Source organism: Carya illinoinensis, chromosome 5, assembly GCF_018687715.1.
Source record: "Carya illinoinensis cultivar Pawnee chromosome 5, C.illinoinensisPawnee_v1, whole genome shotgun sequence".
NCBI classification, from domain to species: Eukaryota; Viridiplantae; Streptophyta; class Magnoliopsida; order Fagales; family Juglandaceae; genus Carya; species Carya illinoinensis.
In genome coordinates, this window is record NC_056756.1 from 45243229 (window position 1) to 45268249 (window position 25021).

Sequence of the window (25021 nt, forward strand, 5' to 3'; positions counted from 1 at the left end):
TGGATATATTGTACGTCTGTGGGCGTAAGCGGCCAGCCGAAGTATTTATTTATTTTATCTCTGGGCATGCATGATGAAGACCATCTAGCTTGTGACTGATGAGCGTTTGAATCCGCCGACCGTCATCTAGAAGCATGAAAACAAGAAGCTAATGGAGGCTCGGAATCTTGGATTGAATTCTGAAACTGGCCACCATTATTAGCACATATCCTGTTTTGCTGGTAATTGTACGGGGCAGTCTTAAACTATATGGATTGCTGCATCTCTTAATTATTCCTTGATTTTATGCACTTGGTAAAGTTGTTAGTTGCTACTCATGATCTTTCAGCATTTTCTAGATCGAGCTAGTCCTCGTGCTTTTCACTAATTATGTGGGGTTGATGTAGTTTTATGTGTTCTAGTCTTGTCTTTGTAGTAGAAGATAAACCATGGTAACTAGTAATGACGTTGGTAAATCAACAGCTGTGTATTGTGGGGGTACTGTTTCTTGGCATCTAGGGAGATTTATTTATTGATCATAGATCTCACTTGTGACTGAGAAAACACCAATTTTTATTTTATATATGTCCCTCGACTAAAGTTAATTACTTATTTGGAAAAAAAAAATGATGTGCTACCTACTTTTATATTTTTAGATTGTATTAACTTCTTTCATTTGTAATATTGAAATTATAATGCGCAAAAATCAAAAGCTTTTGGGCTGCAGGCTGCTGAAACTCATTGCCCAGAGTTACAAAACTTCAAAAGAGACTCAATTAATATTTCCCTTGTATGGCTGAGGTGACAAAACTTCTTGAGTTGCATGCCACAAGGTGAATGGCCTGAGCTTCAAAAGGATTTATACCAATTCAACTTCAAAGGTTTTCATTTATGGACTTGAGTTCCTTTGGTCATCAATCTGATCGATCATTTTGCAACAATTTTACTGTTTTATTCTTTTGGGTGACTCCATCTTACCCACTTATTGTGCAAAATCTAGTTTGATGTCCGATCTTATTTCATTTCACGGAATTTCTTTCAAGGCATGTGGGCTAAACATGCGAATTCTAATGATTCAGGGCTGAAGACATTTTGAAGGCCGGGACGTGATCTTAGTTGAGTACAGTGCCCTAATTCGCGAAAACATATTTAAAAAACAAAAACAAAACATCAAGAAAAGATTGAAATTATTTCATTATGAACCGAACGGGGCTAGTGTTTTTACAAGAAATCTTTAGCCAACCTTCCTGTAAAAGATCTTTTCTTAATATCAAGTATCTTGGTACTAGATAAAAATGATAACTCTAACAATTTCTTTGTTCTTAACACCCCTTAATTTCCAGGAATTAGTCACTTCAACAGTCTTCGATGGTTATATGGGTATCCAAAATACGAACGAGATGGATGTTTGTTGTACCAACCATTCTTCTTAGTCCCGATTCCGATAAAGAAAAGGTAAAATTTTATAACAAAGTTTTCCTATTGTTGATTCCTGGGCGTAGTGCTTCTTCCCCTATGCTGCCTATTGGTACTAGTGAGGTAAGATTGACCTAACCCATAGGTGTAACCTTTCGCTCAATACTAGAATCTACAATTGAAGCATCTGAGGCTACATTAATCGGGGATACACGACAGAAGGAATTGTTTTATTTACAAACTTCACCTTCACGATAAGCGTAGATTCAAAATAAAATTGAAAGGGAAGGTATTGGGTCGAAGCCATGGGATAAAAATGATTTCAGGGTTTCTATCATAAACTGATCTAATCAAGAATACTGCTTATGATTATTTTGAACCATCTTCACACAGAAACAAGAACTAGATCGATTTGGAAAGACCCCATCTGTCTTGCTCATTATTTTGAAGCATGTTACAAGGCTTCTTAGAATTAAGGGTTTCAGAAAGCCAGAAAGATTCCATAGACTCCTTCAAATCATTGCAGAAGAAAATTGTTTGCATCAGACAGAAACAAACGAACTGCACAGACATGATGAAATCCTATAGAAAAGAATAGTTATTTTTCAAGCTGAACAAATTTCTTTGCTGAATTGTAATTTGTGGCTAGAAGCTTTTTCCCTCCTTTTTACAAGGGAAAAACAAGAACAAACAAGTAGATAATACTACACCAATGGATCCTCACACCTGAAATTCTTTCTAAGTATCGAGTGTCCAGTAAAATTAGTTTGAATCCTCATGGCGCATAAATTGAACAACTTTAGACCTCATCTCTGATGGAATACGGACAGGACGATAGTTTTTGTCAAGCCAAACTGCGGTAGCCTTTGCTTCCAAAACGGGCTGCATAAACATATCAAAAAGTTACCGGGAATCTACCTTCAAGTGGTTTAGAATTTTGGTCCCTAGGACTACAATAACAAACCTCTTGACTTGGCAGTTTGAAGATGAAGTGTTCAAAGTATAGCCGAGCAGCCGAAGAGCCAGAGACCCTCACCTTTACAACGAATCTGTCACCACTCTAGATGCACAGGAAACACCATGATATAGATACATACATACATACATATATATATATAAAACTCATCAATATGGTTATGACTTTCAGCTATAAAGTATCAAGACCTAATCCTAGTGATCACTAACTGCAGCAGGCAAAAGGGCAAGGCACTCACTAATCCTTCAATCAAGTGAAATGCAAATTTGTGAAATAACTACTAATTTTAGGGCTTGTCTAAGAGATGCAAAACAAATTGTACCAATAACAATACCCCACACTCAGCAATGTCAACTTAAATTTTTAATACCAAGGAAGTACCGCTTTCCCAGCTCTAGGCTAACATTTTTTTAGACTTGCAAAACTATAGATTCTAGCTGCTTCCTAAAGGAACTACTTGGATATTTTTTAGTGGTAAAAGCAAAGTGCTCCATGCATCATACCAAGCAGATTACGGTTTTAAGGCTATTAGAAACCATTCTTCTTTGCAAAAAGCATCTTAAGCTAATGTATCACTAGCTTGAACTTTATAGATGTGGTAGACTGACATTGACATTGCGATACGTATGTAGATAAAGGTTTAGCGTGCTGTAAAGTTCAAAGACATACTCTTAGAGGTGCAAGGAATTTGAGGGACAATTCTGAAAGTGCTAATGCATCCCCTGTGCGGGCAACAGCATCAGCACTGATGCCAATCCTTTCCAAAAGTTCATGACGACCTGATTATTGTATCACATGGAAAGTCATCAATTTTTAGCAAATCAATAGATGTTATACAGTTATGAATGCCACAAAAAAGTAGAAGAGCTATTTTCAAGTTACATTTGCAACACAAATGCTCACGAGAAATCTTATTGCACCCTTATTCATGGTCAGCATCCAGTTTGAGGTATGGTGGAATGAAAAGGAGGGGGGTGAATTTTTGAAAGTAATCAAGCTTTTCCAATGATGGTGTGATACTGCATGGTTAGAAGAGAAACATCCTCTTTGGAGCCTAAAACTTTTGCTCCAAGAATGAATGCCACAATAGTCAATTAAGTCAGTAATATTTCATCCTTTTCCTATATTTCATTTATCTAGAGTCATCGATGTTTCATAATTCTATAACTACTAATCGTGGGATACGGTAGTGCTCATTGATTTTTTTGTTCAAATTATTAATAGAAAATATTCTTTTGTTTATGGATTTTTATGCGTGTACTTGTCCAATCCAAATAAAATCTTGTTTATTGACCGAAATAGAAGTCGTTATAGGCTTGTTAGTAGAAGTTAAGAGCTGGAATATGTAAAAGTTTCTCATACTTCTAAGTTTAATAATTAAATTAAGTTCGATGACTTATGGAAGGCTTATATATCTAGATTCCTTTCCTTTTTTCTTCTTTTTTATCTTGGCCATAGTCCATGCCAGTAACTCATAGAATTGTTCACAGCTCTGAACATTCTTCTTTATTGCAGTCCTTTGATCCAATTCACCAAGTCTTTTCCAAACCCAATTCTTTATAAAAAGCATAAAGATATTTTCCCATAGTCCCTAGTCTTCAAACTTCAACTTTCAGCCCTCAAGCCCACCACAAAACATGCAAAAATATTTCTTGGAACATCTCCTATGTCATTCAAGACATTCACAGACCCTGGAAAGAACCTTTTCAAGCCAAGTTACATGTATTAATCCTTGGAGAATGCTCGCCAGAATTGACAGGGTTTACCCATAAGATTTTTTGTCCACAGAGAGAGGAAAAAAAAATTGGGAGCAATTATTCAGCTGTCACATAGGAATTGTAAGTATAACAATTTGGAACTAATTCACCCAGCGGTGTTATGCATTCGTAAATATGCACTCTCAGTTTTAGCAATCTCATAATTTTAATAAGGAATATGATAGCCTCAAGACTCCTCATTAATTCATTCAATGCATGCATCATCCACACGGAACATAACAATCAATTGCAGAAACTACTGTACACAATTCCAGTTATAAGAAAACTTCCACATAGTTATGTTTGCAACCAAAAGAAGCAGCCAAAATTGCAAATTTTTAACACGAATCGTACAGAAATAGTCTCACCGTGCTGGCAGTAACTTGCATAGACAGCATTGTTCACTACTCCATACTGATCCAACTCGTAATCACGAACTTTGAGCTCAACTTCATAGAACACACCCATTCTTCAAAGTAACCCAATAATTGCAAAGCAATTTAGCGAAGTATGTTTAACGAAAAACCGAATTGCTGATGAAATTTAACCAAAAAATCTTTATGGATTGCCGCAAAAAAACTCCAATTAAACACGAGAGAGAGAGAGAGAATTGTGGGGGTACCCTTGGCCACCTTTGAGATCCAGAAATGGGAGTGCGCTGCAGCTTCTGACGGTGAGGCGTGGTCGTACGCATAGCTGCAAGAGGTGACAAGTCGAGGGAAAAGCCGCCGACGCACGGCGGAGATGGACCCACGCGGGCTTGGAACGTGAGGCAGAAATCGCCACGTGTGAGTGGTGGGCAAGTGAAAAGGCGGGCAACTGCGACATGTGGTGTCGGAGCGGAGGAGCCGAAGCATTGGCGTTAGGATTCATATAACTGTCCTAAATGTTCTTTTGTGTCTTCGTTTTATTTTATCGGACCGATGGAGTACTGATGAAATAGAGTTTTGTATAAATATAATTGCGTATTAATTTATGTATTAATATTAATTTATTTATATTTAAAATTTAAATTAATATTATTTTTAATAAAATTTACTTTTTAATCAATTACATCATATTAATACATAAATTAATACATAATTATGTTTACAACTATATTTTTTCAATGAGATAACCGATGTAGTGTAATTTTTTTTAAAAAATTTTTCTTTTATTTTAATAATTTTTTATATAGTTTTAGATATTTTTAAAAAATATAAAAAATGCATTTATTTATAATATTTACTTCATTAATCATCAAATAAAATTAAAAAATAAAAAATAAATAAAAAAACTGAATCGATCAAATATATCAATTTAATTACGTTTGATTATACAGATGAGATGTTTTAAATAGTAATAAATAAAATATTATTATAATATAATTTTTTTATATTAATTTTGTATTCAGATTTAAAAAATTTAAATTATTTATTATATTTTATATAAAAATTTAAAAAAATTATAATAATAAATTGAGATGAGATGAAATTTTTTATTATTTTAATTAACTAAACGTACCATTTTTTTATTTTATCTTATCATCTCTGTGACTGTACATATTCTGTAAGGTGAGACTGCCCTAAAATGTTTGGGCTTAGGCCTTATGTATGGGCCCCGTATGATTGGGCCTGATCTACTTTATCCACGGGCTTATAGATTGCCATTATTACTGGACATGTAGAAGCAACTATCTTCCCTTTAATTTCTCTTTCTATTGTGATTACAATCACATTAATTTCATCCTTGTGTAGTAATGTGACGGACGAATAAATGAAAAGAGATACTATACGGTTTTCCTAAGACTTTCTTCATTTTGTTTTTCACTTATGTTTCCATATCAGTTAAGTATTAGTACACATGAGCCTCATTACTTTCAAGGGTTCCTTACTCTTTTTTTAAAGCTGGGTTCCTTTCTTTCTTGTCTACTTTACTTGATCTAACCCTCAGGCCTCAAAGCATTGTGTTCCATTATTCTTACTGGTAAAATGTAAAACATGGGCCAATGAACTATTGTGGCAAAGAGGAAGAGGAAATGCTGTGAAATGGGCATTAATGTTCAACCCGTCCATTCCACCATTATCATTGCTACACTAAGTTTGACAAAGTGCGTAGTGTTATGTCATTGTTACTAATGTATGGAATATCGTATTGGATGTCGTACCGGTTAAGATACTGGAATAAAATATTTCGATATCAGTATCGTTTTGTGTACCATTTCGGGATAGTCGATATATGAATAAATTATATATATAAATATATATTAATTATATTTTAAAATAATAATTTATATATGAATAAATTATGTAAAAATACATATATATTAAAATTATAAATAGACTGGTCTGAATTGAGGGTAAAAAATAAACTTGTAGTTTGAAAAAATGAAAAAAAGAATAGTAAAAATTGAAATACCGGCTGGTACATAGCCCAGTACAAGTCGAAATATCGGCCAATATTTAGATCAATATGAAATAGGTATAATTTTTATACCGGATCAGTGGCCGGTACGGCATATTCTAACCGTATTGATCGGTACGGTACGAAATTAAAAACACTAATTGTTACGTAAAGAAATGAAACAAAAAAATTACTTTATGACTTGTGAGAATTGTTTTGGGAGAGATATATAATAGATCATGGATATGAAACGTACATGATGAGCTATCCAAATAAAACCCAGTTCTCGTTCATACTTTCTTCTCGATTCCTTCTCCTTTTGTCATTGATTTGGGACAAATAAAGCACCATTCTACCATCACCAAAATGGGGAAAAGTTAACATAGGACAGCACATGATAACATGAAAATGGCATATAATACTCACATGGATATGGGTACTACTCTATCAATAGCAGTAGTGGTTTGGAATCAAATGTTAAATCAAATTAACCCAATTCGTTTTTCTGGAAATGGGGGGAAGGAAGAATTAGAATCTAATGGCTAGACTCTAGAAGTCTGGAACCAAAACACTACTTCCCTATACGATTCCAAAAGAACATTCTAAATCTTCACACAACTTCTCACAATGCGTACTGATCATTTTCGATTAACAGGCTTTCAAGGGAAAAGCTGCCCCGCCCCGTTAAGGCCAGAATCTTTGTAAAATTAATTTTCCAGAAAAAGAACATTATTATTCTGTTTAATTTGCCTTTTTTATGGGAAGGAACAAGTGCAGTAACTCAAGAGTTATTCATTTTCACAGCTTACATGAAATTAAGGCCCTTTATATAATTAACACAAACAAATATATATATATATATTATGAACTTGGAAGAATTTACTGCATATATACTTTATATCAAACAAAAAACAGTCAGGCATCATCATCCTTGTTCCTACGTACACCTTCCATTTCTCTGTTCTCTCTTTCATTGGCTTAGTTCCTAGGCAGTCTCCCACCACATAAACAAAATGTGAAGCTCATATACGACAACATTAATTTGTCATATTCATGTCCTTGGAATGTATCTTATGAACAAGAATTTGCGTTTTTACTTTATCTAAAACCAGGTCACATGCTGGGCAATCGTAGCTTTGAGATGCCTTAAAAAGTGCTAAGTGACAAAGCATCTCTCCATTGATAGAACTATTTAAGTACTCAATATGGGATAGTACTCTATCCTCATGACTCATGAGATTCGACACTCTCACAGAGTACGAACCCCAGCTTGCACCTTCAATTATTGATTCCCATGTCATCCATATCTTTAAGCCTCTTAGACCCATCACCATCATCCACATGCCACACTCAGAGGTCCCTCCAAGTGTCCTAGTACTCCTGTACGTGCCCCCGAATTAACTTGGGTAATTTACAGAAAAAATACTATATATAATCATCTTAATCATCACCTTATTATATATGTGTCATCAAATAATTGGATGATATCACATTAAAAGATGATGTGATCAGAATACTGATTAAAAGGATTATAAACAAAAATTGTCAATTTTCAGTTCCGACCTCCAAGCTGTGGGTGAGAGAGATTCGCATCCGCAGACCTAGCTCCTTGCAGACAATCTAATTTCTACATGATCTACAGCACAGTCAAATTTAGCTGCATGCACTCTCCTTGACCCTTCTTGATTTATTTAAATTTGATGTATGGATTCTGTACATAATTGTTGGGGAGTAGTCTTTGTCCCTACCTTTGACGGGGATGGAGAAACAAATCCACAAAGGTAAACCCAAAAGTTTACTGTGCTTGAAACATGCATCATTCGTCCTCCAATCATCATAGTACTGTTCAATCATACAGTCAAGTTTTGTAAGTTGACTGATCAATGCCGCCCTACCCCTCCTGAACACGCCCTATAATTCCAAGTTTGGTTATTTAGTTTATCGTATAATATAATTTCTCTAGTCAATCACGCTTCTTACATGGATTTCAAGCACTGCGACAAAATGCAAGGAATTATATACCCCCAGACGAAACATTTTCAAGGACCCTGTTCTTATCTTTCTTCCTCTTCTCAAGACTTTTTTCAGTTCTCTCCCTCAATACTCAAAATGTATCCTATAATATAAGTTGTTTATACTAGAATATGCGGACATTGAGTAAATGGATAATATTTACAATGCATGAAAAGTACACGTTATTCATGCTGGGTCCCTCCATTTTTTTGGGTAACTTATTCATGGTGGACCCACTAAATTAATCAGAGAAAACCAGAAGATCATGGCCTTGTGGTTTGCTTTATTATTGAATTAGAATTAAATGGAGCTCTAGTGTGTGTCTAGCTTCACTCTTCATTCATGATGGAAAAAGAAGACTTAAATTAACGATGGCCAGTTCTCTCTATAGGTATTTTTCATGGCCTAGGGATAATATATAGGTAGGACCGATCTTACAATCAGCAACTCTAAAAGGGAAGAGCATGTGGGAAAAACTTATAATTGGGGATTACTTTTCTAAATTCCAAGGTGTAGTTTAAACCTGTTGGATTCTATAAATCTGTGGCTTCTTGTGCTTTTACTTTAATAAATCCAACTGAAACACCGTAAAGGGGAAGAAAAGGGAAACTTTGCACATAACTCCCTCCCCCCCTAGTACTCTCTTACACGCACGCATAACACACACAGATACAGAAGAGAGGGACACATACAAACAAACAAAAGGAGAGCAGCCATGCCTGCTGGCACAAAGAAAGTTCGTAATCCTAATGAAGAAAATATGGAGCTAAGGAAAGGTCCCTGGACTCTTGAAGAAGACAGTACTCTCATCCACTACATTGCTTGCCATGGCGAAGGTCGTTGGAATCTATTAGCTAAATATGCAGGTAAAGAACATATATTATTTAACACATGAATAAGATATAGCTTATTCTTTTCTTTGCTTGAATTGGGTTAACGTTTTTATTCACTTTCAGGACTGAAGAGGACTGGAAAAAGTTGTAGATTGAGATGGCTGAATTACTTGAAACCTGATATTAAGCGTGGGAACCTTACTCCACAAGAACAGCTCTTGATCCTTGAACTCCACTCCAAGTGGGGTAATAGGTGAATTTCTGCATATATCATCTTCCCAAAGTATTCTGGACTGCTTTGTATTGAGAAGACTTTTTGGTTGATCGTGCTATTGTTTTTACAATTTTTGTTAATTCATGAATAACTCAGCGTTTTCCATATCTGTTTGTTTGAAAAACCTAGGTGGTCAAAGATTGCACAACATCTACCTGGAAGAACAGACAATGAAATCAAGAACTATTGGAGAACAAGGGTGCAAAAACAGGCTCGGCAACTTAATATTGAGTCTAATAGCAAGAGGTTTCTTGATGCAGTTAAGTGTTTTTGGATGCCAAGATTGCTACAGAAGATGGAGCAAACGTCGTCCCCTACTTCTAATTCTTCATTGACATCCATGAATTCCCAGAATTCTTCAGCTCCTCTATCACCCAATCCAACAGCTGCTTCGCTTTCACCCTCATCTCCTACACCAAGCAAGCCGATACCGACTTTGAATTATCCCAATGAAAACTCATGTTCTATCACAAACCAAACTATTTATACCTCAGATTCCATGAAAATTTCAGAAGAGCCTCAAGTTCCAGTACAGGCAGCAGATACTATCCATGCCTTTGGCAACACAATCTACAACCATACAAACTTAACTGATTCTTACATCATAGACAGCAGAAGCTATGACATGGAGACTCTCATCCTGGACCCCATGTCCGCAATGGGCATCTATGAGAACTCTCTGTTGGATTGCCATATGGCAGGTGGTGATTGGCTGTCTGATGACATGGCAGATTCTTTATGGAACATGAATGATATGTAACAAACAGTTAAAGGTTTACAGATGAGAGGAGCATCTTGGGTGATCTCGTTATTATGTGAGGCTCGACCCATCAGTAATCACAATCCAGTTCTAATTATGCTAATCCGAATAGGGATTAGAACTTGATGTAACTCAACTACTCCGATATTATAAGTTTAAGTATGTTTTATGTAACTAAGAATCTACAGCCAATTTGAATTTTAACTGGTGCATAGCATAGTTATGTAGTGAGTGATACTGTACCAGAGTTTCTAAGAGTTGGACAATACTGTAAGTAGATGAAGCAAATGTATCTATTTTTGTCGGTTTGCTATCAGTGCCTTTTCAACAAGTAACCGAAATTATTTGCAACTTGACCACTATAGTGAAGAACCAATATGGGATACCAACTATGTAGTCAATCAATGAAAGGATCTAAGAGGAAGTTGCACCAATAGAGAAGATAGGTGGAGTCACATCTAGTTGTGGTGGGCACTTGTAATATACGTACATGTTTCATAGGAAAGGACGGTGAATGTGGTGAAGGTGTAAGCATGAAGTGGTCGGAAAATGCTACTCTTCTTGAAAATATTCGAGTACACAAGCTTGAATATAATGAGCTTATAGCGGCAAAATCCACCCAAAAAAAATTGTAGCAGACCAAATCATCAGCAGTCACTTTCTAAAGGTAGTTTCAAACTTTCTTTTTTCAGATGGATGATGAAAAGTAACAAAGAAAGAGAATTGTGTCTTACATGGACATGCTTGAAGATTACATAACGGCCTGGTTATATATTGGCTTGTAAGTAAGAGAAGTCTAGTAATTTGACCCCATACCCATCATCCCGGCCAGTTTTGGTCTAAAATGCATGTTGAAGCCTGCATGCATAATAAGAAAAACATCCCCACCCGCGAGCGTAGCTACTCCATATTTGTATTCTTCAAGAGTGATTTTGAATCCATATGCATGACTGATGCCCACAGACAAATCCAATTAATATAAACTCATAAAAAGGGCATGTTACAGTGTGACTTAAGTCTAACATAAACCAACTTTTTCCACCTCCTTTCTACATATGATCTACCACAGAAGTAAGCTGGGTTCGTAGCCATTAATTCTTTTATAAGTTTTCAGAAAACGTTTAAAAATGGGTTAAGAAACAAGTAGTTTTTGAAAGTTGAAACACACTATTCTTGATGACAGCTGTTGATGCATTAGGGTGAGTGATTTCAATGATCGAGTCCGCGAACAGAGATGAGAAGGAAGTACTACTGCAAGCAAAACAAATAGCAAAAAGAATTATATAAAGTTCAAGTCAATTTCAACATGACAAGTTCTCAAAACCCAAATGTGTGTTAATTTCTTAAAAAACTTTGCAAATGAAAGCATAAATATCATTCTTTTAACAGGACCGCCCTAAAAGATGTAGAAACAACTCGTGCTTGTCACTGGAGACATCACTTGGTCTTGTTGGCTAACTTTGACTAGTCTATTCATGAGTCTTGGCTTAGTGAACAGGTTCACTTGATCATGATAATAACTAAGTTCACTTAATAGAATTCAAGGAAGAAAAGTAATTTAACCGAATAACGACAAATCTGAGGTGGGTGAATCTAGGGATCGAAGTGCTGTGAACTTTGTTCTCTCTGGCACGGGGAAAAAAACAAAGGTTCAAAAGATTGCCAGGGACATGACCACGACTAGGAAGACAAATGATTTGATAAACCCCCTGCTCACAAATAGTTGAAGCCAAAAATCTTAGAAAATGTCAAAGTGCCATATCGTTTTCACCACCTAATTTTGACCAGCCCAGCCCTGTGGCTTAACTATGGCATCCTATTTTTCATCCGTTGAAGGAAATAGCACTCGCAACATCATTACTCATTAGTATAACTTCCCATAGTAATCCTCTCATTGATTTATGGAAGAAAGAATGAAAAAACAGTTTACGTTGCTCAACGTACGAGCCAATGTAAATTTGATATAAATTTCAACATCTCAATATCAAGACTAATACGTCGTTGGGATGGAGTTTATACTCCAATCTGGCTTATTTACAGCCGCCAATCGTGCATGACAGAATGGTATATTAACCAGCTTTGACGTACGTTTACGAAAATTTTCTTCCTTGCTCCCCGTTGTCAGATCAGGGCCATAAGGGTAGCTTTTCCATGGGAGAAAAAAAGTGGCAACTCAACATGCGCCAAGTTGTGCTCTAAGTTTCTATCCTGAGCTGGAACCTAGAAGAAAGCGAGATGGATGGAGATAGATTAGGCACAACAGATTAGATTCCCATCCTTTCAGTACATTTCAATATCAAATCCATCAATCTTTCATATAAGCGTGAAGAGACTAAACTCTCACAAAAAGAAAAAGTCTTTTTGTTTTTCTTGCTTGAGAGAAGTGTTCTCGGCCTCCCTTATTGGCCATCCAATCCCATAACTTCCAGACACCCACAGGGTATCCCAAGTCAAAGATTTGGACTGTGAGGCCTAATGATTTCATGATGTATGTGGATTGTCTATGTTATGTCAAGTCTAATTTACATGTATAAGCTTGATATGAGTGATTATTTTGAGTACATTCCTATTTCTGAGTCCTAAAAGTGATATGAGTACTAACCTCACAATGTTAAGTCACTTGAAGATACTGCACAAATATGAGAAGCACTTCCTTGTATCTTATCATGATTGGGAGTTTAAAGAGAATGAAGTTACAGATCTTATGATGAAAAAAGTGCACCCTTTTTTTATTTTACGTGGAAGTGGGTCCCTTGAAGTGAAAGGCACTAAATTTCTAAATAATTTCATAGTGACAGCACCGGCAGTACGATGGCTTCTCTCATTTGTCATCAATTTAAGGATGTTTCCTTTTTACTGTTCCACTTGGAAAGTTTATGAACGTTGGACAAATCAATTCCTGAATTCTTTTCATCTAGTCTAGATTTGAGATCAAGTTCTACCACAGAAAAAACAAAGAGTAACCAGAGGGATTAAAGGTTGGGGAAAGGTACCCATTTGATGTAATAGCATAACGAAGTGACGAGTGAATTCAATTTCACAGCCTTAGAAAAAAACAAGAATTCAATTTGGATGCTTTATCACATCTTACCAAAGCAGTGCCCATCGGACCTATCCCCACAGGGTAAATCTCGAATGCATTATCCTTCCGGGAAGAATCATGTGTAAGGTAATTTAAATAACCATTTTGTGTGGATCCAATTCAGAATATCTAACTCTCCTGCTTATACCCAGTCCTTGACAGGTTGTATCACAAGATAAGGGGAATTTACATAATTGCTTCTCTTCTTTCTTTCCTTTTTCCCTTTGGAGAAAATAAAGGCAAATGTAATGTGTTTTATACATATCAAGTGGACTTCAAAATGTGAGGAACTTGCAGGATCGTTTGTATACTAATGAAATCAAAACAAAATAACAATTTCTAGTGGAAGATCAAGAAAAATAAACTAAAAAAAGAGATGGAAAAAAAAAGAAGGAATGAATGAAAGACAGCAGCCACTTTCACTCTTCCAGAATAAAGCACCACTGCCGGTTCAAATAAAAAGAAAAATTATGAATCATACGCATATGAAAAGGAAGCAAGAAAGTCAATATTATATAAATACTGACATCAAATGCATGCATCATGTTGGCAGGTGAAAAGCTTCATGACCCGTTTTATATATAAACAGAGAGTTCTACAAGGAAACAGCACAAATATAAAGGATTACAGAACTTCGACATGACATTTCCAAAGATTTTCCCCATATACAATGCACGGGATTAAAGTTGCATACAACTCACTAAGCAGGATGTATAACGTATTTGTAGTTTGTAATGAATAAATAGTTGAGCATTATACACATGACAAAGCACCTTTTTTCCTCTTTCACTTGACCTGCACAAAATACTCGCAAGTTGCAAGATGGTAGCTCCCGCTTGCAAAATTGTATTTTACTTGCAGTTTCTCAGGGCACGGACCTACTTCCCACCCTTACTATAGCTGTCTCTTAATGTGACTGTTCTATTGAAGACAAGCTTTTCAGGAGTGGAATCTCTATCAAGCACAAAAAAGCCTGGAATTGCAGGTAGAAAACGCATACAATCAAATACCAAAAAATGACGCAGAAACATATTCACTCAAGAAATATGGCTAGACAATGGTGGAAGCTATTTATATCCATAAAACCCAAATGATATTCACTTAGAAGAGAACTGACACAAATAAGCTACAATTAGTGGCATAGACAACAATACATGTGTGGTGGAAGCCAATTATATGCATAAAACCCAAATGGGGGATGATATAGTCTGCCATCTAAGTGTGACTGCCATAGCAATAAGAAAAAGTTTGTGATTAAATGCCAACTTTAAGGACATAAAACTAAAAGAGACGTTGCAGCGGCTTTAGTATACTGTATCACTTCATTGATCTGGCTTTATAGGAATTCTAATGAATAAATAAACAACAACAGGTAAATGATAACACTAGCCAGATAAAATTTGGAAGAAAAAGATCAACTTAATAATGTCTCCTCACAAGCTCTGGAAAATTGAAATTCAGATCAAATTTATTCCATCAGCAATGAACAATAGGAGTTTTTACCAAGGTGAGTTAGGTTAGAACTTGATCTAAAAATGGGTCTATGTCCCACGCAATGTGCGCTTTTGGGTACAAATAATAGACCCCTGAATGGAATAGATCCATAGTTTTGGGCTCTTAGGCGTGGAATGGCTATTCCCAGGGTATGGGAATAGTTCTAAAAAAACCTCTATTTTTTCAGAAATTAATTTTTTTAAAAATAAAAATCGTCAAGGGTGCCCGATCACCCACACAAACCCACCGGGGTGGGTCCAACCACTCCGGAGACCATTCATTTAAATATTTTCTACTTTTTAGGCTAGAAAATCAATGGGCCGTTTGTTTTGGAAATAAATTGGGGCTATGATATTTAGGAATTTTGATCTAATTCCAACCAAGATATCATCTGTTGTTGCCAAACAAAAGAACAGAAATGCACATTCCATGTACCAAACGAGACCTTAGTTTATATTTCACAATTAGGCTATCCAATATACAAACTATAATAAAAAGTTTCTGGACTCTACCAAGCCTTTCGAACTGGAATCTGTCTCCAACTGCAGCATTTTTCAGTAAGGGTACAGCATATGCACTGGAAATCACCACTTTGGACTGAGGGTTCAGATCAGCAAGCCAATCATCAAGTTCAGCTGGATTCTGATTCAATAATAAGAACACAAATAAGAACTCATTATATCTTCAAAATTAAAGCAGAGGGGGAGAGAGAGAGAGAGAGAAGGGGGGGGGGGGGGGGGGATGGAAGACAGCATGGATAATAGATGTTTGCCAACCTCCGAAAGGAACAATTTGTCAAACAATCTGACTTCCACCCTGAGTGGATCAACCCCAGGGGAAGGTTCAGCCACCCAATGAAGAACACCCTACATAAAATATAAATTTATAAAAAAAAATGGTAGGTAATAAATTAGGACAAATATTGAACAAAAAGCACCAATTTTAGTTTTGGAGTGCTCAAAAAAGTCCATGATTACAAGGCAAATACAGCACAACAATGAACCTTAGGCTTTGTCTTCTTAGAGGGATCATACTCAGCCCGGATCTCTAGAATAGTTTCCTTATCATCAGATAGGATAACTTCAGTGCACTTTATCGGAAATGCATATCTGCACCAACAAAAAAGTAATCTCAGTATTGAGCCCAGATCTGCTCAATCTGACTGAAGATAGAAACTTGCAATTTATACATACCTGAGCAGGACAGATTTACCAGGAGCAAGTCCATAGTAATCCTTGGAATCTTTCATTCGAAAATCAGAATGTTCAATGTACACAGTATTGGAAAATGGAACCTACAACAGAAGCAGTAAAAAGCACAACCAGGATAAGATTATAAGCTGAAATTTGGAGGAAAATTAATTCTGAATTAATATATACTTGGCAATTATAATAAAAAATCTAATACATTTGTAAAGAGAGCAAGGTTCTCTTAATTCATATGCGTTGAAGGTATTTGAAGACCAAGCATATATGATGGTATTAAGATCAATTGAACAACTATCACAATGAGCCATGTACTCTTGTCCCAAAGCTGATTGACGGCAAATAATGTTAAGTTGCCTTGCTGATTGTTCAAATATTATATAGAAGCGTACTACTCTCTGAAAACAGAACTATAATTTTAAGTCTTAAAAGAATACAAGGTCACCTTGTAAAAAGCAGATGCATCGTCTGATTGGGCTTCGGGCCATTTCTTTACATCAAGATCTATTATTGAGCCAGCTTCTAGGTTTGTGATAACAACCTTGAAACACAGAAAGGATCAGTTGTATCCTGAGCTAAGACATTCCAGAAAAGTATGCAAAACAATAAACAAACCTTCAGCGGATGTAGCACGACCATTGCACGAGGCACCGTTTTGTTTAGTTCTTCTCTTATGTGATACTCAAGGCGATCCAAATTTATTGTACTATTATCACTGTTGTATATGAAACAGCATATTTATGATAATAAGGACACATTAAATATTACATATTTTGTATGATTTAAAGTAAACCCAGAAAGCATATATCAAACCTTCTAGTGATCCCAACTCCTCGAACAAAAGCATTAATTGACGTTGAAGTCACACCTCTACGACGCAAACCAGCTAGTGTCATAAGGCAAGGGTCATCCCAACCATCAACCCACTTGTCTGTCACCAATCGATTTAGCTGCAAGTGTATACCATATTCAATTATTATAGGAAATACTCATCAAGCACGATAAGAGAGCCCATCATTAAGGCTTCAACAGAAATATGTTTTCGCTCACCTTCCGCTTAGACATCACCGTGTTAGTAACATTAAGTCGTGAATATTCCCATACATATGGTTGGTAAAGGCTCAGCGCATGTAATAGCCAATAGTATGAAGCAGGGCGTGTCTCAAATAAGTGAACAAAGCTGCATAAAATATCCAAAAGCTGACTAACAGAGTTGATACACTTTACATAATAAATAAACAGTTTGATGACAATCAAGTACCATTCTTACAAAAAAAAAGAATCATCCAAGTCATGAAAACATTCAGAATTGATAAAATGCAGGAAAAGTTTTTTTTAAAAACATTTATGCATGGCTTCCTGTCCACGTTTTATTGTTAATGATGTTTCCTGTCCTCGATTAAGAAAAATTAACAACAGTGTTTTCAGATCAACAGCATAAACCCCACTTACCAACACATAAAGTAACATGACTACAAGAGTTGATTTACCCTAGGATTTTCATATTATTTAACAAGCAATCAAATTTGTTCTTGGATCACTAATACAAAATCGAAATAACCCATCATTTCTTACCCAACTCCCTGAAGGATGTTTCACAATTCTTAGTTATCTTAAAATGCAAGACAAGTTCCTTACATAAATTTTCCAGCAGAGAAAAATCTTAAATTCGATCTATAAAGGATTCAGATAGTAATACCTATCAAAGGCAAAAACAACATATCGAATGTGTAATATTCTCAAGAGAATCCACAATGCAGTGAGCATAATCATAACTGGGATAGATAAACCACTTGTCTCCGGCATGTGGATGAGGAGTAAACTGAAGAAATAAAAAAAAGCAACACTGAATGTGATGATTTCCATAAATTTGATAATCAAAGACATTTAGTTGTACACACTTGCCTTGATACAATAAGCAATAAGATCATACATATTATAATTATCATTCTGCATGTCTTGCTTCATCCTCAATGTCGCTTTCCCTTCTTCAATAAGGCCTTTTCTCATATCATCAAAAAGTTTCAATGATTCTGCAACAGGTCTGTCCCTCCAAGGACTGTTCATCTTTTTTTCTCTGTACTCCTTTATCTCGTCAGGTGTCTAAAACAAATATTTACAAAGTCAGTACCTTTCTCAAGATTGGTTAAGAAAATAATCACATGATTGCAATCTAAAAAGGCCTAGGTCAGATTCTGCTTTTGTTGTTCTTTCACCTAATTAAATTCCATTAAAGAAAACACAAAACAATAGAACTCAACAGCAGCCTTGGCTGCCCAATAAAAAAAAAAAGAAAAAAAAAGAAAAAAAAAAGAAAGCCTTGGTTACAACTCTTCATCCACCACCAACGCAAGGTAGTCAAGAGTCCATCTTGCTATACATAACTCCATTTCATGCATCAAGTCATGCAACGCATTGCAAAAAAATCAATAGCGGGGTTGAATGAGTCCTGGGAAGCAGCACTGAACCAAACCATTGAGTCGGAGCTAATTCACAGCAACCAAATATTTAAATAATGTTTGAAATTTCCAGACCATTAATATTTTCTACAATTACCAAACAGCAACCTGATGATCAACGTATGCACGACCCCTTCGTATGAGCTCCACGGCTAAATTGTACAACTCTTGAAAATAATCACTGGTGTAAGTTATCTGCAAAAGTTGAAAAAACATGGTGTGAAAACCAAGAGCACCAGATCAAAGGATTTGCCATCAATGTAGCAGCTACAATACCTTCAAGGGCTCCCAACCAATCCAATGGACAATTTATTCTATATGATTAATATATTCTTTCTTCTCAGCTTGGGTATTTGTGTCATCACACCTGATAGTGCCACAAATCAGGTATCAATCTCGAACTTGGGGAGTAGGAATTTTTTTTCTTCTTTTTTCTATGTTTTAGCAGGAAATTTCATTACCTTTTTTCAGTGGATAAAGAGCATATGAAAAATTCAAAGGGAGACTAAATTATATTGTAACAAACAATAAGCCCAAAAATAATCTTCTAACATGTTAACAAGCACGAGCAGCAATCTTTTCAGTTTTTTAAGGGAATCAATTGAATTTCTTTTCAGTTCAAGATTATAGGTTTTCAGTCATCTATCAGTATTATGCTGTGCACATAGAGACACACAAAAATCTTCAAAGGAGGAGCCAGTATTCAGCCATAACTGCCTGACAAATCATATCTTGTGAATCCTATTCTACCATGTAAAAAGAGAACCAACCCAGATTACATATATCAACGACTAGCAGCAGCTTTCACAAATGCTTGAAGTTGTATAAAACTGTAACCTCTGATAAATGAAAAATGTACCATCTATAATTTGCATGACCAAAACGTGCTAGACAGGGGTATTTGAGGACAGAATGTCACTCAATGCCTATTACCATGATTTTTTTTTTTTTCGATCAGTCAAATAAATTATATGGCATGAAAGACACAAAACACAGATGTTGGAAACCAAGATTGTGCACTAGAAACATCAAGCCATAAAACTGGATTGGAAATGTTAAAAACACAAAGGTGACCTCAACATGGACATTCTACGAACAAAAAGAAGGAAAATATTTAAAGCACCACCACCCCATAAAAAAGTCAGCATTAACTTTCTTACATTCTTTTTCTCCATGCTCAAAAGTGAAGGATATACTTGACATATATATATATATATATTTTTATAACAAACTTTGACATATTTTCTTCAGAGAGATGTTTCGTTGCAAATTACAAATAATGAAATTACTTCAAAACTTGTGCTTTTGACAAATGGACTATTTTTGCAGGACAGAGGGAGTACCAAAGAAGTAAAAATGTGAAATTCTAACCTAAGGTAGCATCCTCCAGATCTATCTTTTGCAAGGCCAAAGTCAATAAACATTGCCTGAGTAACCATTAAATAACTGGAATAAGAAACAGCCATGGTTGACAAAAAAAGTTTTTTTTTTTTTGATAAATAAACAATTTTATTGATCAAAGAATGGCAAAGCCTGAAATACAACTCTACTGCCCCACTTAGGTAGGCACACTGTTGACAAAAAAGTTAATCCCACTTAAATATATAACTGCATTATTTACCTTGGCATGACCAATATGCAAATAACCATTTGGTTCAGGAGGAAAGCGAGTTAAAACTTTCCCTCCCGTTGCGTTCAAGTGTTTTTCGAGCAGTTCCTTTGTATTGCAACACCTAAGGACAGAGCCATCACTGAAAAATACTTCAGTGTGCACCTGAAAAGCAGGAGAATTATAATATATCTTATAAAATTCTTCTGCAGTTCTTCTGAACTGCAGATATGCTTTGTATAGAAAGATAGCATCAAATCCCGCAGGCCGAGCACCCTTTTGCAAGATAATATAGAATAGCAGGAACATTTAAATAAGTTTGATACTTTATCAGACCATAAATAGGTGCATCTTTGGTCAGGTTGTGGTGTAAAAATGGCTTTTGCAACCTCCAATCACACACCACCACATCATGATTCTACCAATTCTGTAATGAACTAAACCACACCGAATTAAATTTTAATAAAACGAAATTCTAAGACCCTAAAATATGAACCCTTTTCTGATAAGTCCTAAAATATGAACCTTACACTCTTATAAACCCCGATGCTAGTTATTTTTAAGACAAATTTTAATCACTATTCCGGCTGCCAACCCTAAAGGTCACCAGAGTTGGTCATAAGCCACCATTAATTGTTTTAGAAACAAAAAATAAATAAAAGTTTTGATTGTGTGGGTGAGTATCTTAGTTATGATGAAAAACCTGATGTGGCAACTTTTAATTGGAGGGTGTAAAAGCCCCTTCTACACCACATCCTGATTTTATATTGTTCCATCATAAAAACCCTCTTTCTGAAGATCTCTTCCTTCTATTCGGGATCAAATCACCAAAACAAATAAGATGACAAATACGGGTAAAGGAGAAGATCAGCATGAACAAAAACATTATGGGGCCAGGAAACAACAAGGCTTTGTATTTTAAACACATGAATGTTAAGTGGTTGAAAAATCGTCAAAAAAAGAAGTCATAAGCAGCAAATATGAACATTGATAAAAAGGATCACAAGATAAATAAAAAACAAGCAATAACACACCTTGAAATTTTCCTGTGGTCGAGGAAATATCAAAAATGGATTAAGTTCTTCTTCAGATTGCTGTTCTGGAGAAACAACGGCAACTGTTTTAACCTACATAAGCATGAAGGAAAGAGAAAACTATCAGTCATCACAAAAGGGAGCAGGAAATTTGAAAAAGAAAAAAGCAACAACTTGCCAACATCATCACCTCTACTTCAGCGGGGTTATCTTTCTTCTTCTTGGAAGTCTTTTCATTATCAGCTGCTGTCCTTTCACCAAGTAGATCATAAAATTTTGCATCAACAAATTGCTGCAACGAGGGTAAACAAGCCAAGAAAAATAGTCTTAGTGACATTTAAATTAAAATAATTTGATAACTTCTCAAACTTCATCCACCTCTTAAAAAAGTTCTAATACAATAAAAAGAATAATACCTTGAGGCTCTTCAGATCAGCCCATGGGTGCCTCTTCCGAACGTGACCTAATAATTCACCAACTCGAGACAAAAAAAAAAAAAAAAATAGTAATGGTGTAGCATAAAGGGGATAGGTCAAGTGTTTACAACAATGAATACAAGTAGGCACAAATTTTGAATGACCATATAGAATATAATATGTTATGATGAAGGAAATAATAAAATGGTGCAGCTTGAACTGGAGGGTGGGACAAATAAATAAAGGCTACCAGTAATGCATGTACACACAAGCAAATGGAGAATGACACCCCTGCAGTCCTCCCATACATACAGCCAACCAAATGTTTACACAATGATCCAGAACAATTGTAATATTGTTTACAGCTATCCATGTAATAATGACACCACACTATCAAAGTACATAAATAAATTACTAGCAATTTCCTAAGAATGAATCACTAACCATTAGTTCGATATCGTTTCTCCAAAATCAAATTCTTATTCTCTTCAAAAACATCATTAACAGCTTGTTCAATATCTTCTGCTGAAACCTCAACACCTGGTTGAAAATCCAATGAAGTTATTAACATCTACAAAGAAGAAGGAACAAACATCCACAGACAATAAAAATAATGATGACGATGATAAGACTACCTTATCACAGTTACTTATCAAAAATAAATAAAAAAGACTACCTTATCGCACTCAAATTAGGGTAAACAATAAATATATATATATATATATATATATTAAAAAAAAAAAAAAGAATGAGACCCAGGAGAGTAAACAAATGAATACGAACCCAATGTTCAGACTTGATGCATCGAATCTGGGATAAAGAAACACTAAGAACAAGGCAAAGAACATCCTAAACACTGAAAACGTGTCAAAAAGATGCTCTTTTTATTGTACCAACCCCACATGCTTCTTCGAGTGCATCCAACTTAAAATCATCTGATGCAGTAGCTACAAAAAATGAAAGACCCGCTTCTAACTGAGCCGTAGTTTTAATCTGTGAAACAGAAAGTGTGTAAAAATAAAATCCAAACTCATGATTGATGTTTTAGACACAATTCAGCGGCAAACCTTTGACGAAACAATGTATTGCAGCAAGGTTGGGCGATGCACAAGGGCATTTGCTGGATATTTTTTAGCAACCTGTCACGCATAGGATCTCAGCAATAAGTCAAAGATTGCTAGTACCGGTGTTGATGGAAGTTAATTGGGGGCAAATCATAGTCCAATTTTTACTTATCAAAAAATTTATTTCGTTTACATATAATAAAAATAATAGTCCAATTTTTAGAACTACAAGTACTAAATTGACACAACTGATATTTCAAAAAGGAAATTGGAATCTGAAACATAATTCAGGACCACTTTTATTTGTGGGGGGGGGGGGGGGGGGGGGGGGGGGTGTGGTGGAAAGAGCGATCTTGCAAAGAGTTATTATTTTACGAGACATTATAATTCAGCAACCAAGATAAAAACTTGGAAAATATATTTTGGCCAAAACATGGAGAGTGAAAATCATTGCTTCAACATTTATATTACCGTGTATAGGAGATTTCCAACAGTCCGCCTGCATCCCTCGGTGACAGCCTGAAACCCACAAATTCGATAGTTTGTGAAGGAGACGTGAATAGATCAAGTGATCATATAGATTCCGGAATAGAAAATAACAGAAGCAATCGAAACATTGAAGGATCCGTTTGGTTGAGAACAAAACGCATTAAGATAAAACACACTAAAGTCGAAAACAATGGCTGGAAGACGGTAATCATTTCCCCAGATTTTATCGGCAACAAAAACAGATGGAGACAGAAGCTTTTAACAACAAGCAAATAAGTTCCGAGCACGTGGAAGTGGAGGATCGAATACCTTGTGAATAACAGAAACCAGATTGGCCGTAACCTTGCTGTTGGCGACGGTGTTTCGCGCGGTTCGTTCGTCCAATCCGATCTTCAGAAACAAGTCTAAGTACTTCTCCTTGTCAGGGCTCTCGTCCTTCACCGGCATTTTTCTTCGCAGAAAGTAACGAACCTACGGACAGTCCAAAATCTCGTGTCTAAATTCTGAAACTGGAGCGTGTTGGGAAAATCAGAAAAACCCTAAAGATCAGAAAGAGAATCTTGAGAGGGGGGAGTGTTAGTTACAGCCGTTATGGTATAGATAGATTCTATGGGCCGAGCGAGGAATTTATTTCGAAGTTTCTTCTTCCTCGACAAATTTGGAAAATAGGAGGAAATATATTAAGTAATGGAACGTACAGTATTATAATATAGAAATTTTATGCATAATAAAAGATATTTATAATCATAAATTATGTAATTATTGCATAATTCAAATATAAAATTTATATAAAAAATAATATTTTAATAATAATTTTATTTTTTAAATAATTATATAATATTTATATATTTTATAATTATATGTAAAATTATCCTTTTCAATAAAAAAAAAATACATGAGATTTAGATATTTTATAACTATAGATATAATTTCTCATCTATATTTGCTTGCTTGAATATTTGCTTTGACCGAGCAGGCTTGGGTCCTCTTGTGTCCCACTCCCAAGCAATGCATTTTTTTGTAAACCCAATTCCTTTCCAACGCAACGGGCAAGCCGGTCAACGCGGTATGCACTTCTTTTCTCAATTAAGCGTTTAGAGCATTGATAATGTGTTAGGGATCTCGGTCTAGTCTCTAAACACTATGGTTATCTAGATCCGCTTCACTCAACTATGACCGATGAGCCTATCTTTCTTGCTTGCCTTCTTACTTGAGTCTAGACTTGAGTGATGAGATTTGGTGAATATGGATGATGGGTGTTTGTGGTTTGTGAATTGGATATTGGTGGGATGGTATGGTGTATGGGATGATGGTATGGTATGGTATGATGATGGTATGGTATGGTATGATGATGGCCGAATGGTGTGATTAGGCTATGGTAGGCGCCCCTTAGGTGGTATTATGGTAATTATGGAAGTGAGGTTAGGGTTTAAGGTTTCCTAAAATATAGGAAATCCTTATGGAGGCTAGAGTTTATGGTAGGGAATATGGAGGCACTAGATCTAGTGTAGATCTAGGGCTTTATGATGAAAGGGGTTTAGATCTAGGATTATGAAAGGTATATGGATGATAATATGGTTATGGAATGATATGGAAGTGAAGGAAATATGAAGGGAATAATCCAACAAGGCTAAATCTACTTGGCAAAGTAGATCTAGTGTGTTGGGATGATATGAGGCGTGTGATATAATGTTAAGTGCAAAAAGAATAATGCAAATAACAAGTAAATAACAAGATTGAAACTCAATAATGAAAAAGAGAAACAAACTTGCTCATAGA

The 25021-nt window shown here is 35.7% G+C and overlaps 4 protein-coding genes across 19 annotated transcripts; 1 reads left to right on the forward strand and 3 right to left on the reverse strand.

The window, feature by feature from the left end:
* Positions 1-1174: 1174 nt before the first annotated feature.
* On the reverse strand, positions 1175-1968 carry LOC122310393. The gene is given in 2 exon segments (XM_043124289.1): positions 1175-1529; positions 1854-1968. Coding segments are annotated over 2 exon segments (315 nt in total). The 3' UTR covers positions 1175-1329.
* On the reverse strand, positions 1958-5047 carry LOC122309724 (acyl-acyl carrier protein thioesterase TE3, chloroplastic). 2 transcript variants are annotated; one of them, XM_043123322.1, is made up of 5 exons: positions 4761-5047; positions 4497-4597; positions 3041-3150; positions 2360-2455; positions 1958-2277 (listed from the first exon to the last, which is right to left on the reverse strand). In XM_043123322.1, the coding sequence occupies exons 1-5, from the start codon at positions 4820-4822 to the stop codon at positions 2158-2160; spliced, it is 489 nt and encodes a 162-aa protein (XP_042979256.1). In that variant the 5' UTR covers positions 4823-5047; the 3' UTR covers positions 1958-2157. The 2 variants fall into 2 exon arrangements, with proteins under 2 accessions (XP_042979256.1, XP_042979255.1); XM_043123321.1 differs by having other exon boundaries at positions 4751-5047.
* A 3969-nt stretch (positions 5048-9016) lies between these two features.
* LOC122309996 (MYB-like transcription factor EOBI) lies at positions 9017-10706 on the forward strand. Its single transcript, XM_043123870.1, has 3 exons — positions 9017-9389; positions 9480-9609; positions 9760-10706. The coding sequence occupies exons 1-3, from the start codon at positions 9239-9241 to the stop codon at positions 10388-10390; spliced, it is 912 nt and encodes a 303-aa protein (XP_042979804.1). The 5' UTR covers positions 9017-9238; the 3' UTR covers positions 10391-10706.
* Positions 10707-14018: 3312 nt separating this feature from the next.
* Positions 14019-23894, reverse strand: LOC122309993 (glutamine--tRNA ligase-like). 15 transcript variants are annotated; one of them, XM_043123855.1, is made up of 21 exons: positions 23552-23894; positions 23225-23272; positions 22757-22828; positions 22583-22682; positions 22134-22229; positions 21690-21736; positions 21464-21565; positions 21274-21366; positions 20252-20404; positions 18739-18825; positions 18105-18274; positions 17871-17993; positions 17222-17351; positions 16985-17121; positions 16787-16886; positions 16617-16712; positions 16160-16260; positions 15970-16075; positions 15743-15832; positions 15479-15608; positions 14019-14445 (listed from the first exon to the last, which is right to left on the reverse strand). In XM_043123855.1, exons 1-21 carry the CDS (start codon positions 23687-23689, stop codon positions 14351-14353), a joined length of 2214 nt encoding a protein of 737 aa, XP_042979789.1. In that variant the 5' UTR covers positions 23690-23894; the 3' UTR covers positions 14019-14350. The 15 variants fall into 15 exon arrangements, with proteins under 15 accessions (XP_042979789.1, XP_042979788.1, XP_042979790.1 ...); XM_043123854.1 differs by having other exon boundaries at positions 21690-21751; XM_043123856.1 differs by having other exon boundaries at positions 17895-17993; positions 21690-21751; positions 23552-23893.
* Positions 23895-25021: the final 1127 nt, after the last annotated feature.

What these genes read in the sequence shown, in the direction of transcription:
- LOC122309993 (XM_043123854.1), bottom strand. Translation starts at nt 23,689, where the DNA reads ATGCCGGTGAAGGACGAGAGCCCTGACAAGGAGAAGTACTTAGACTTG. An exon ending in GAAACGATATCGAACTAATG is followed by an intron (nt 21,752 to 22,133) that starts GTTAGTGATTCA and finishes TTTTGTCTCGAG; the next exon opens with TTGGTGAATTATTAGGTCAC. An exon ending in TGCATATTGGTCATGCCAAG is followed by an intron (nt 18,826 to 20,251) that starts GTAAATAATGCA and finishes CAACTTTTGCAG; the next exon opens with ATAACTTACACCAGTGATTA.
- LOC122309996 (XM_043123870.1), top strand. Translation starts at nt 9,239, where the DNA reads ATGCCTGCTGGCACAAAGAAAGTTCGTAATCCTAATGAAGAAAATATG. An exon ending in TCTATTAGCTAAATATGCAG is followed by an intron (nt 9,390 to 9,479) that starts GTAAAGAACATA and finishes ATTCACTTTCAG; the next exon opens with GACTGAAGAGGACTGGAAAA. An exon ending in CACTCCAAGTGGGGTAATAG is followed by an intron (nt 9,610 to 9,759) that starts GTGAATTTCTGC and finishes TGAAAAACCTAG; the next exon opens with GTGGTCAAAGATTGCACAAC.
- LOC122309724 (XM_043123321.1), bottom strand. Translation starts at nt 5,001, where the DNA reads ATGAATCCTAACGCCAATGCTTCGGCTCCTCCGCTCCGACACCACATG. An exon ending in GATCTCAAAGGTGGCCAAGG is followed by an intron (nt 4,598 to 4,750) that starts GTACCCCCACAA and finishes GTTACTTTGAAG; the next exon opens with AATGGGTGTGTTCTATGAAG. An exon ending in TCAAACTGCCAAGTCAAGAG is followed by an intron (nt 2,278 to 2,359) that starts GTTTGTTATTGT and finishes ATGTTTATGCAG; the next exon opens with CCCGTTTTGGAAGCAAAGGC.